Source organism: Lampetra planeri, chromosome 1, assembly GCF_965212315.1.
Source record: "Lampetra planeri chromosome 1, kcLamPlan1.2.h2, whole genome shotgun sequence".
NCBI lineage: Eukaryota > Metazoa > Chordata > Hyperoartia > Petromyzontiformes > Petromyzontidae > Lampetra > Lampetra planeri.
The window spans coordinates 39,165,264-39,179,065 of NC_136107.1; the positions used below are offsets into that span (position 1 = coordinate 39,165,264).

The 13,802-nt window shown below is 45.5% G+C and overlaps 1 protein-coding gene across 1 annotated transcript in view; it reads left to right on the plus strand.

Moving 5' to 3' along the window:
• LOC144718456 (myosin-4-like) overlaps positions 1-8,033 on the plus strand; it is a 36,782-nt gene extending 28,749 nt beyond the window's left edge. The window contains exons 34-40 of the mRNA XM_078593919.1: positions 904-1,107; positions 2,965-3,090; positions 3,655-3,825; positions 4,604-4,708; positions 4,821-4,916; positions 5,839-5,976; positions 8,025-8,033. Of these exons, the coding sequence (XP_078450045.1) occupies positions 904-1,107; positions 2,965-3,090; positions 3,655-3,825; positions 4,604-4,708; positions 4,821-4,916; positions 5,839-5,976; positions 8,025-8,033 (849 nt within the window). The remainder of the gene's footprint in view (positions 1-903; positions 1,108-2,964; positions 3,091-3,654; positions 3,826-4,603; positions 4,709-4,820; positions 4,917-5,838; positions 5,977-8,024) is intronic.
• The last annotated feature ends 5,769 nt before the right edge of the window (positions 8,034-13,802 follow it).

Here is a 13,802-nt window from a genome sequence, read left to right on the forward strand (position 1 = left end):
AGGCTCAGGGCGCTAACCGTTACAATACCATTTGCCACCGAAGACAAAGGTTCCCCCGTGTAGCCTTAGCAGACTGTTGGGGCAAGTGCTGTTAGCGAGCAGCACCTATGAAGGTCACGCATTTGCAGACACACACACACAGCTCAAGGTGCCCTGCAAGGTGCCCGAGCAGGGGCAGAAGTGACTGAGGGTGCTAAAATTAGAAACACCGTGGTGGTGTTGTTGTTGCCGGGTACAAAATGTGATCCTGCATACTAATATAACACATTCCTGCGGAGGGAGCTGGTAGGAACGTTGGGTTGCTCGGTCAATGGCCAGGGTCAAGGGCGGCGTGGTGTATTCCGCAAATATGCCCGACTGTGAGGGCGGGCACAAGCCGGCGTGAGTAGGTTAAACGTTGAGTTTTATAAGGGCACCACGGGGTGACCAGCCTTTCCCTACCCAGCCCCACCCCTCCCCCCACCCAGCCCCACTCTCCCCACCCAGTCCCTCCCCACCCTCCCCACCCAGCCCCTCCCCACCCTCCCCTCCCCACCCAGACCCACCCTCCCCACCCAGACCCACTCTCCCCACCCAGTCCCTCCCCACCCTCCCCCCCCAGCCCCTCCCCACCCTCCCCTCCCCACCCAGCCCCACCCTCCCCACCCAGCCCCACCCTCCCCTCCCCTCCCCACCCAGCCCCTCCCCACCCTCCCCTCTCCACCCAGCCCCACCCCTCCCATAGCGATAGAGAACCCATGGGGTGCAAGGCTGCAGTCAAGGTTAGGAACCACAGCTCTCATGGGTAGATGCTTCCACTCGCGGTGGCATTATCAACAGCAACAAAAAAGCAACACCGCGCACATTTATCTCAACTTTTTTCCCACTTCCCACCCCTCTCTTTCAAATGTGCCCCGATTCCAGGATCTCCAGGTGCATTTGGACGAGGCGCTGCACGGCAACGAGGACTTGACGGAGCAGAACGCGATCATGCATCGCCGCAGCGACCTCCTGCAGGCCGAGATCGAGGAGACGCGGACCGCCCTTGAGCAGACGGAGAAGTCCAGGCGGGTGTCAGAGCAAGAGCTGCTTGCCACCACCGAGCGAGTGCAGCTGCTGCATTCACAGGCAACAACAAAAATGTTAAATGTTTAAAAATCACGCTTTAATTCAATGCACCGTACGAGTAATGGCAGAACTCAACGACTCCAGGAAGTGGCCCCGAGGCTTGCCATAACGTAAAGGGCTGTGGGCAATTACAGCCAACGTCAGTTGAGCGTGGACAACTAGACCCAAGCCGAAACAAAACATAAAAAAGCAAGTTTAATTTTTTTTATTTTTATTTTTAATGATAGAATATAGTATTGTCATCAGTATGACATGCGTATACCACGTTTGCAGTCGATACGACATTGGGAAGTGGGTTAAAATGTAGTTACAAGATTTGAGGATACGACAACAGACAGAGTGAGTTTATCAAAAGCTTGTAAAAGAATGTTTTAAAATATGTTTTAGATTTTTTTATGATGGAATATAGTATTGTCATCAGCATGACATACGTATACCAAGTTTGCAGTCGATAGCACATTGGGAAGTGGGTAAAAATTGAGTTACAAGATTTGAGGATACGACAACAACAGACAGAGTGAGTTAAATAAAAAGCGTATAATAATACAAATTCGTATAATTCCCGTGATTAATCGAGAAGCTCCAACGGTGGTGCTTGACCGATTTATTCCGGTCTCAAATGACCATGAACACACACACACACACTCTCTCACTCTCACACACGACTAAATGTGTTTGATGAGTGACACGCAGTACATCTGAATTCTTCCACTGTAATATCAGGCGTGGGGTTTGAAGGGTAAAAATATAACGCGCCATTTCTGAGCACAGCCCAAGGGGACTCCCCGCGGGGTGAGTGAAGGTGTCGTGAACAAGCATTGCAGCAAGTCTTGATTTGAGAAATATTATAGAAACTTCGAAAGAGAAATGACCAGAGGGAGAGAAAGAGTGTTTGGGGCCTGTTGTCACTTGCCGCGCTGGTTGAACACAGCATGGATGAGACAAAACAATAAAATCTTAGACAGTGCAGATATTTTAGATATATCAATTTTGTAAAAATATATTTTATACAATACTGTAATCGCACTTGAAACAAGTATAATGTAGCATTAATCCGTATTATGGACAAGTAATTAAAATATGCCACACTTAGAGGAGCCAGATTCTCATCGTGATGGGAAAACCCGAAGTGTGTAAAGTCGCAGTGATTTTTTCCCGTATTGGTGGTGCATTGGAACCGTGGGTTGGCACACTGCGGCGCAAACCCAGTGACCCCAACTCGATTGCTGCCCATTTGTGGCGATTTGATATCTGAACCGGGACTGGGCGGTCCTCCCAAATTCGCCAGCCCGTGCTATCCAGTGTGACGGTGGCGGTGGTGGAGTGGTCACAGAGCGCCCTGAATGAGTTGGCATGGGGAAGGGGGGGGCTTAATCCAGCATTGGATTGACAGATGGCTGTAAGTCAACAACAACAATAATAATAATACTGTGAATTAGCTCAATGGTAGATATATGTTTTAATACACAGGCTTGTACTCCTGGTTTATCGGTGACGTGAGTTATTGTAGGTTCGGCATCCTGTATGTACCGTTAATACTTTGTACGATGAATCTAAACATGTTTGCAAAAAAAGCGTTTTTCTAAATATACGATACAAATAATTCCAAGTTAATATGTAGAATACTTAACACGTTTATTGATAACTTTGTGGCCTTTAAATGAAAACTATATAATATTTTACATTTTCGTCAATGGGTTCAGAGGGCATAGTGATGGAGTGGTTAAGAGTTGTGGCTCGATCAGAATAGAGAAATCAAAAAGGTGTCTTGATGAACAGTTTTTTTTTTATTGTGAATAATAATGATTGACATGTGCATATAAAAACATGTGCCGTCACGTCGTTCTTTTTTTTCAGAATACGTGTTTGATAAATTCGAAGAAAAAACTAGAAAGCGACCTTTTCCAACTTCAGTCTGAGGCTGAGGAAGCTCTCCTGGAGTCGAGAAGCTCGGAGGAGAAGGCCAAGAAGGCCATCACTGATGTGAGTAATCGCATCGCTCCGTTCAATGTTGAACGTTTCGCTGAGGGCAGAGCAAACTCCACCGATACGGTTGCACACGAAACAACATCACGTGATACGAACGTCCACGTTACGAGTCCGATTGCCACGGTCGGCTACGTGCGGTGCAAAAGAAGTCCATTTAACACGTAGGCTTTCACGACCAATATTATTCATAATCAACGTTTTTGGGCTTAGATCGCGTTATTTATAAATGTGTTACAATTTGAGTACGACGTTTCGCTGGTAATTGCATCCAGCATCATCGGGCAATTCGCCAGAATGGTAAATTGTAAATGTTGTAGTTTCACGCTTCAACACACCGGTGGGCTAAAGCAGTTAACTATTTGTCTTTTGTCAACGTGACACTTTTTTACTGTTTGGCCGTGTCGGGTGGTGGAGGGTTACGACACATTTATAAATAACGCGATCTAAACCCAAAAACGTTGATTATGAAAGAAGTCCACCATACGCACGCGAGCATTCTCGCGATGTCAGTGTCTTTATTAAGTCGCGACGTGACGAATTGCCGTCCCGTTTGTCCAGGCCGCCATGATGGCAGAGGAGCTGAAGAAGGAGCAGGACACGAGCGCTCATCTCGAGAGGATGAAGAAGAACATGGAGCAGACGGTGAAGGATCTGCAGCACAGGCTGGACGAGGCCGAGCAGATCGCGATGAAGGGCGGCAAGAAGCACATTCAGAAGCTCGAGGCCAGGGTAATTATCCCGTCGGTTGTGTTAGCGTACTGCTGGGGGATGGAGCAATGGTGCAGTGGTCGGTACACTGCGCTACAAACCTGGTGACCTGGGTTCGATGGCTGTTTCACTGATAACATTCAGGATGAGTGATATCCAAGCCAGTCCTGGATTCCTTCCTTCACTAACCCGTATTGACCAGCGTGGTGAAGTATGGCCAAACTACCCCCGTGACAACGCAGTGTTGAGAAGAATCTGCAGTAGTGGATTGATAAAAGACCAACACTATAAGACTGGAACTAATGTTAGTCGATATCCATCTCTGTATCTCATTATGCACATTAAATTACCGAGATAGAGGATTCAATCGGAACTGGGTTCAAATGCCAAGCAGAGTTGACTCAGTCCGTCACGCATCTGCGATAAGTGACTCCACATTCTGTGGGAAGTCACCAGTCGTCATCCTCTACTGAGACTTGGTTGAGTACTGTCAGAGGAATTTGGAATTTTCAGAAATAGTTGACACCCAACTTCAGAGATTCCTCTGATAGTGCTTTGGCCTTTTGGACTGATGGTGCATGGCTCTTTCGCTTCACGAAATCTCCAGCCAGTGCTCTTTCCATTTTCTCTTTGCACATTGCTGCATCTTTAAACCGAGATAGATTCCATGCCACGTGACACGCCAATCATTTCTAAGTCAGTGTATTTCTGTAAGGGAGGCATTCCTGCTCTCGCCTGCTCATATGCTTGTTTGAAATAAACACACCAAGGCAGCACCGATATAATTTATGATTTCCAGGTGCACGAGTTGGAGGCTGAAGTTGACGCTGGACAAAGACGCAATTCTGAAGCCGTCAAGGGGACACGAAAGTACGAATCCAAAATCAAGGAACTCTCCTTTCAGGTAACTGCTGTGAGCAGTATTGCGATAAACCCAACAATAGACATTTACCATAATGTATTCACATAGATTGTAAGCATTGCTTGAGTTCAAGGGTGCTGCGATCTATCCACAGGCTGAAGAAGACCGTAAGAATTTGCTGCGTCTGCAGGATCTGGTTGACAAGCTACAGCTTAAAGTCAAAGCTTATAAGAGACATTCAGAGGAAGCTGTGAGTTGTAACAATGCCCAGATAGGTCACTTCTAATGGGGCTCCACCGAACACAATTACAATGTTGCACTTTAACAAAAAACGTTTATTCATAATATAGGTTTTTGGGTCAGATCGCGTTATTTATAAATGTGTCGTAACCCTCCACCACCCGACACGGCCAATCAGTAAAAAATGTGTCACGTTTTTCAAAGGACAACTTAATTGACTTCTTTAGCCCACCGGTGTGCTGAAGAGAGAATCAACAGCATTTTAAAATTTGAGTAGTACGACGTTTCGCTGATAATTACAATCAGCTTCATCGGGCAAGAATGGCGAAACTCTCCTGTTGCTTCCGGTCTTAAATAGAGCAGCATCAGGGTGACGTCATCAATTAATTCAATTCAATCTGTCGAAGGCTGTCCTTCGACACTGGCCAGACAGACATGCGACCAGCCGATAGACTAACCGTGGCTTCGCCGATTTACCCAACACGCTGCGTTTACAAATCACCACGGGTGAAATAAATAATTTAACCTGGAAATAAAAATGTACAGTACTTTAAAAAGTGCTAAATATAACAAACATAGGCGTAAATCCTTCACTCAAGAGGAATCAACATGTGATGTTCAACAGGTTATTAATCAGTCTGGGATGTTATATTAAATTCACACTATTTACAGAGCAATTGCATTTCACTTGGGACATTAAAAACAGCTATTCGATCTGGCAGACGCAGTGGTTTCAATTTCAAAAAAATGACAGCCACCAAAGCGTTAGTGGCTGCTGTAAGACATCACAAGCGTCGGTATTTAATTTACTATCTTCAATTCCATGCTCCGGTGAAATGTGATCTTGGACGTGTAGCCCTAAAATGTTAAGGCCCCATAAACCCACAACCTTTGGTCGCTGTAAAAGCTGCATCCCATCGTCCGCGGTGCAGGAGGAGCAAGCAAATGTGAGCCTGTCAAAGTATCGCACCCTGCAGCACGAGCTGGATGAGGCTCAGGAGAGAGCTGACATCGCCGAGTCTCAGGTCAACAAGCTGAGGGCCAAGTCTCGTGATGTGGCCAGTCAAAAGGTAAACAAGTATAACCCGTAAAAACAAAGTTTTTCACTATAAATCCTTTATATGCGTGGCGGCTAGAGCCCTCTCGTCCTCTGGCTTGAGATGGCTGCCACCTATGGGTCAGATGATTACATGGCAGCATTAAGCAATTGGTAATTAAATATGATATTTTTGTCCTAAAAAGTGTAAAATTTGGGAAAATTTTTTTTCACGAACATTAATTGTCACGCACAACGAGTCTGTGTGGAAAATGTCAGCTCGATTGGATCACGGGAAGTGGGTTAAAAAACGACCGAAAGATTTGCACGGTCGTAAGCGCGCAAGTGAACTTAATATAAAGGATTTCAAAAAGGCAAGGCCTCGCAAATGAACTCACTGAGGCAGGCCGCTGCTGGTGTGAAGGGGTTCAATAGAGAGCCTGAGAGGTGGGATCGAAGCAGCAAACCTCTGGATTGCAAGCACAGGCTGCTAACTATTTCACTTCGGCAGTATCCCGATTAAAAAGTACGAGAAAGTACTTTGTGCAGAAAAAAGACCACGTCCATAACAGATCGACACAGCCAACTAGTAAGGAAGACCACGTGTTCAGACAGAGACTTCCCCCTGTTCCCACGAATTAACAACTGGTTAATGGACGTCATCGTCACTAACTCAGTGCCAATGTTGAGAGAGAATAAAAATGTTCACACAAATACAGATTTTACATTGCAACTATTCACTTGTGATCATGTTGTTGTTTACATGTTATTACGTCCTTAACGCAAACAGTTCTTCGTACAATTGAGCTTCAAATGCATTGGTAAATATTGACGTCAGTCTGTTGACATGTTTGCTTCATCAAAAGTGCACCGGGCAGTTTTCAGGCAATTGCATGTCGTTTTTATTGGAACAGACGAAGTGCTTTTGGGAAGAAATCAAATTCTGTCAACTCGAGTTGTGTTATTTTTTTAAACAATACCAGAACACGTAAAAAAAGTGGGAAAAATTCTGCTGCTGATAATGCACCACGTGATGGGCTCAGTAGTGGCGTGTGCAGAGTAAATGTGGAGGTGGAAGTGTGGCGTGGAAGGGCATGACGGTGTGTCACACAAGCTTCGCAGAGACTCGACACCGCACATTAAAATACGAGCATCTTGCCAGGACCCAGAGCAGTTGTTAAAACATCGGTGACACCACACAAAGACTTTAAAAAGTATACTCGTTGGTTCTTTCGGTAAAGTCACGTAGGTAGAAATAAAATAAATAAAACAAATCACGACGTTTCGATCGCAACACGAGCGAACTTCATCAGATGGGACAACCACAGCAAGAAAATGCTGAAGTGGGTGCAAAAGTGTAAACGAGCCAGCTAAGATTTGTTTTACAAAAAGGTTATAACATTGATTGCTATGAAAATGGGTGCCATGGTGGTGAAATGTTAACCACCTTGCCTGGTATACAGGAGGCCGTGGGTGCGATCCCGACCCTGACACCTGCTGTATATTTGGAGTTGGCATGTTCTCCCCGTGGTGGCGTGGATTTTTCTCAGGGTCCTCTGGGTTTTCCCTCGACATTTAGAAACATGCTTTGAGAGTATTTAGCTGCTATACATTTCCACACGATAAGCCCCTTCGTTGAGCTATCATTTGTGGCCAGGTCGCTACTGAAAAATATCTAAAACGCTCAGTGGGCCTTACTGAGTCAAACTAATACAGTTTTTTTAATAGCTTAATAGTTCTTGAGCAACATGTGTCTGTAAATCAAGGGTTTTAAAGCTTTGAATAGTTAAATAAACAAATAACATTTTAGCTCTGAAGGAAATGCTTCGATGGGTGAAACTTAAAAAGAGGACATCTGAGACCGTGAGCAGAGAGAGCAGCTGCAGGCACTTTGCTTGAACCCATTCCTCACGACCCATCAGCCACGCGACGTTGATGAAGTCAGCACAGAGAAAGACGTGGTTAAGCGCGGCCTTGAAAATAAACTTGCTTATGTCACTGCTGGAAGCAGGGTCGCAACGAGAGGGAGCCATAGAGAGACCCTATTCGAGGGTGCTTTGCCTACTTTTCCGTGCTGGACAGACGACTTGAAAGCGGCGCCGTGGTGGCTAGGAGATGTTAACTACCTCGCCTGGTATACAGGAGGTCGTGGCTTCAATCCCGACCCTGACGCCTGCTGCTGTATATTGGCAGTCCGCGTCTCTCTCTCTCTCGACGTGCATTTAGAGTATTTGGCTGCTATACATTTCCACATGATAAGCCACTACGTTGACCTATCATGTGTGGCCAGTTCACTTCTGAAAAAGAAAAGTACGTACGCATGGAGGGGGGGAGTGGGGGTGAAGCCTCGATAATAATTTGTCTACATTGGCCTTCAAATTCGTTAGATAGTTCGGCAGTGGACTATTTGTTTGCTTAAACACGTTAATATTATTAATCCTTGATCGTTTCTGCGCGGATTAAATATCGGCCGTTCTATAGGATTTGGGGGGGTGTCAAGTTTTGACAGATTTTGCGTACCTACTAAATGGATGGCCTCTTACCTGGTAAAATACAAAAAGCTTAGAGGTGGGAGCACCCACACTTTACGCGAACTGCACTCAACGAACTGCGGTGTGCCTATTTATACTGCTGCGTGGACAGAGACGTGCTAAGAATTTAAGAGATTTACCCCGTTGTTTAAACTGCTGAGATGGGACAGGCAAACTCTGGTTTACAGGTCAAGTGTGCGAACCATCACCCGACAGCAGCGTCCCTTGTAAGCGGGAAACAACGAAGTCCACGTACGCACAAAATTCTTCAGCGCGTTGTATTCACATAGCTCCTCTGATTAGCGTTTGACAAATCTTTATTTCTTGGCAGTGGTGGTGCGGGCCCCTTCGGGAGGCTCTAAGTAGATTTTCTTTTTTGGTGTCTGCCCTTACACGCTGTGTGTTTTTTTTATAAACCCCTCGTCACACGACAGAATAGATGCAGGCAAGAGATGGAGATGCGGTGAGCTGAGAGGAGATATACGGATGAGGAAGATCAAGAGCAGTGACACATGGAGTTAGATGAGAGTTGAGATTACCGGCAAAATAACGATGAGAGATTTGATTGTTATGATAATCATCTATGCATGTGTCGTATCAGGATTCGAATTCGAGCTGATATTTGGTTCGCCAATTTTTTTTTCTTGAATGGCTTTAAGGCGCGAAGCGTTTGCTTCATTTGCATTTGTCGAGCGCAGCGTTCTTCACTAATTGCAGAGGAGGGCCACTTTCACCGATAAGACATCATCAGCGTGAGGTGCTTCCACACGTTTGAAACCATTGGGGGTTTGCCAGCAGTACGATTACGGTGATGGCTGGGGGGGGGGTGTTGACACTGTGTCGATTGTCGGGGTGGGAGCGGTGGTGTAGCGGTCAGGGCTATGCTGCGCTATGAACCTGGCGTCCCGAGTTCGATTCCCGCTCACGGTCAACACCAGTGACGATTATCTGAACCGGTCCTGGGCCTCCCCTAGGTCGACTCGGCCTCAAATGAGTATCTTGTTGCCATGTGTAAACATCGCCACTAGAGAGACAAAGGCGGTCGGGCGTGGTGCTGGCCACCCACCCCCTCGTGTACCGTTCCGGCCTTCATGGGTGCTCGCTAACAGCACTTGTCCCTAGAGTCTGTTACAGGCTATACGGGGGATCTTTGTCTTTATTGTCGGGGTGCCACGTGTCAGGGGCCGCGCTAAAGGCCTCCAGGGGCCGTCAGTGACCCGCGGGGCCTTGCAGCGAAGAACGCCGCTTGAGCATCACCACTGATCCTCACTTGATAGGCAAATGACCCGGTTACCTGTGGCCAACGAAGTAATGTATCCTGATGTAATCTATATATATGTCTTTTAATGGAACATATCTTTGAATGGTAAGCACACCTCATGACACGCAAAGTTGAGAGAGCTCCATATGATGATGGTAACAACGGCAATTTCAGTTGAAATAGTTCAACAGTTTAGAGAAGTTTACATTTTGGTGAAGGCGTGTGGTTTTGGATAACCGCAAGATAATATTTGACAGGAATTATATTACAAAATACATTTGTAATGTTACTTGTGATAACACAAAAAACACAAGACAAACAAGTATATTTGTTTTTATATTTTATTGAAATCAGGTCAAAGCATCAGAGATTCATGGCTGAATGAATAAGAAATTGCATAATCCACATACATCTAATATTCATGTAAGAGGTTCTTCAGAATTATCGCATTTACAATAACATGTTGATCAGTTATTGTGGTGTTATCGATGTAGGGCACGGTTAATGACTTTCATGATAAACAAAAAGCCGATTTGAATTACATGTACTGACATGAATCCACTCTATCTAATTACAGAGTTTAGAGAAGTAGTTGATGAATGGCCCTAACCAGGGAGTTAAGAGACAGAAAAGGGATAAAACAACCGTTCATTCTAGATTTGAAGCTTTCGTGACTGCAAGGATTCATGTTCTTAGGTTTTTTCGGTAAAGTCACGTAGGTAAAACATTAAAATTATATTATATTATTTTACTTTCATTAATTTTAATGTTTTACCTACGTGACTTTACCGAAAAACCCTAAGAATATAAAACAACCGTGTCATTTGTTCAATAACTTTTTGGAAAATCTGTCCAACGTTTTCAAGTATCATCAGTAGTCACGTTCTACCCGCTGCTGGGCGAAGTCCCTTGCCGTGCCGTTGCCATGTCTAACTTTTATTTGCGTCCCATCGAACCGTCCCCCCCCTCCTCCTTTGACTGCCGCTCTCTTCTCAGTCATGAACCACCAGCCCAAGCACCTTGCGTTATCTTCTTGGTTCTTTCGGTAAAGTCACGTAGAATGGAAATAATAAAATAATAAAAATAAAACATAATAAAATAATTCTCACGACGTTTCGGCCACAACGCAAGCAGCCGTCTTCACCTGATTTATTATGTTTTATTTTTATTATTTTATTATTTCCATTCTACGTGACTTTACCGAAAGAAGCAAGAAGATGAATCCCTGCAGTCACGAAAGCTTTAAATCGAGACCTTGCGTTAGATTTCATCTCAATTATTTCAGCGCGGAGTGGCGTTTTTGTTGGTGTTGCCTCAGGGAGACCCCCTGATAGTAGTTCTCTCGCTCCCTCAGAGGTGCTATGTTGTTACCGATGTACAATTGATTTTAACGCGTATCTTTTGTGTGTGTGTTTTTTTAGGTGAGAGGTGATGCTGAAGAATAAAAACAGCACGTGTATTGAACTGTACCCATTGTTATTATTGCATGCCTACTACATTTATGTTCTCAAAGAATTCAGATATGCAGTACTTTGGTGTGAGAGGTACAGTCATAAAATAATAATAAAATAAATCAATAAAAACACTGAAAACTGAACTGTTGCTTACTTTTTCCCCATCTTATATTACTCTACAGAACTCAGTTGCACAGCTGCGGGGGGGGGGGGGGGGGTGTTTTTTGCACTTATCAAAGGCATTTTGACATAGTTCAGTGTGTGCCTAATTACGTTAAAAAAGTTAACCACATTGATCACTCATTTGGCTTCTGAAGGCCCACGCTGCCTTCGGGAGTGCAGAGCTCGCGTCTGGCACTTCCACTGAACAAGACAAAGATCCGTCCTGTAGCCTCAGCAGACTGTTGGGGCAGGGGCACAGCACACGAGGGTGGGGGGGGGGTTCAGATAATCGTCACTGGTGTCAGCCGTGGGCAGGAATCGAACTCGGGTGGCCGGGTTCGTAGCGCAGCGCGCCAACCACTACACTACCGCTCCCCACAACAATGCAGTGCGGGCAGGTATCCACATTCAAATGTCCCAAATGTTCATTGCATCTGCAATCCTATTTGTGTTTCTGACCACGTATGTGTGTTGAACTTCTTTCGCACCGTACGTAGCCCCCCGTGTTAATCGGAGGTGCGGGGGAGGACAACAAACTAACACACAAAAAGCAGTTCTAAAGAAATTCGTTTTTTTTGTATCTAGATTTAAAAGTGCACAGCTGTAGTCGCTTCCTAATATCGGAAGGAAGAGCGTTCCGGACGGCCGCAGAAGCGCATCTGAAAGCGCCGCGCGATGCGACGACCGTCTTTGTTCGATGGCCAGCCTTGTAACAGAGACACACACATATGTTCCCCGTGCCGAATGCGGTATGAGCAGTCTCGTGCTGTGAGAGGCGGCAGCGAGACGTGTGCATGAATACATTGCCTCCTGAGTGGCGTCGAGATGGGAACACCGTTTTAAGAAGGGGGGTGGGGAAACAACACCTCTGCATCGTAGGGAAATTACTGATCAAGCTTTGTATGACGCTTCAAATGCCTAAGCAACTCAAAGCACCTTACACCTCATCTCGTCCGAACCCTTGCCGTGCTCTGCTGCAGTCTCGCCATGGGGCCCCCAGTGGCAGGAGGCCCTGTGCGGCACAAGGATTTTGTTTGGCAATTCCGCAAATAGTGCCCGAAGGTCCTGTGACACCGTTTCCAAGAGGAGGGCCCATTGCGCCTCTGATGTTGTGCCGCAGTGATTTGTGCACTCCACTATATCCCCAGCCACAGCTGACATCGGCAGTGAGTGATACATATTTTTGTTTCTTTCATCATTGCCAAGCACGGCAAGATGAACGTCGAGTGATAACCGAACTGGTCCCGGTGTCCCGTTTCACCAAACCGCACTGACCGGCGTGGAAAAGTGTGGTCTGCAACCTCCATGAATAACACTGTGGGGAGCCCTCAAACAGCATTGGCTGGACAGAGACCTCCAAATTATTATTACGATTTAAATTTTGGACAGTTCCCTCCCTCCGCTTAAGATTGAATTCATTTCAGTGGTTCTCTCCCGACTTAACAATGCTTCGTATTAGCAGCAATTTATTGACACAAAACCCAACGTGTGATTTCCAGCCGAGGAAATGCGCCGTACATTTTGACCAGGTTCGGGAAGGAACGTTTGTTCAAGTCATCTTGCAAATTCGCTTGCATGGGCTGTCCCTCTTCACCCCTTCCTCGTGACAGCGACACGTGTGACTTTGCTGGACTCCGTGAGTGGCAGATGCCCCACGTGGCCCTCATTCAACATGTCAAGCTGTCATGCTCCATGTTAAGTCCTCTAATCGTGGAATGTTAAGTTTGAACGGCTGAAAGGAGATCAACAAAAATCTTGAAAGGTGTTCAAAGTAATCCACAATAATGTATGCACATTGGTATTGTTTTTTTTACAGATACTGATTTTCTTAAAAGATGCTTATTACAGATTCTCTCTAACTCTGTGCACATCCTGTATACATAAAGCATCGTCTTCAAAATGTCACTTTCACATTTACACTTTCCACTGGCTTGGTTATATGTTGAGAAACGCTGCGCTCACAGCCATTGTAACCCAATAAATGTCACCAAGTATTTTGATTCGGCTTCCTTTATTCATATTTGCACGACGAACAGCACAAATTATACAGAGTGTTCTTCAATAGTTGTATTGTCACACAGCCCCATGCTAGCGACAAATACTTCACCCTGAATATCGTTCACGTTAAATCTGAAATCATAGCGACTACTTCGGGCTCTCAGGAAGACACTCAGTGGACAGGTATCAGACCAACACTGAATTGCACGCAATTAAGATTGTAAAAAAAAAACCCCGCGATAACCCCTGCGATTCAAAACCTTTGCTTTACTGAACAATATTAGAGAACTCGCCCGAAGTCGATTTAAGCGAGAAAGCCACCTTAGAATGTAAACGCCGCCACCACGAAAAAGTTGAGGACTTCATTTGCTTTGCACTCTGCGACATTGACTTCAGCCTCGAGCGCTGAGCCTGGCAGCAACAGCTGCTTGTCACTTGCCTGTAATATATTGCG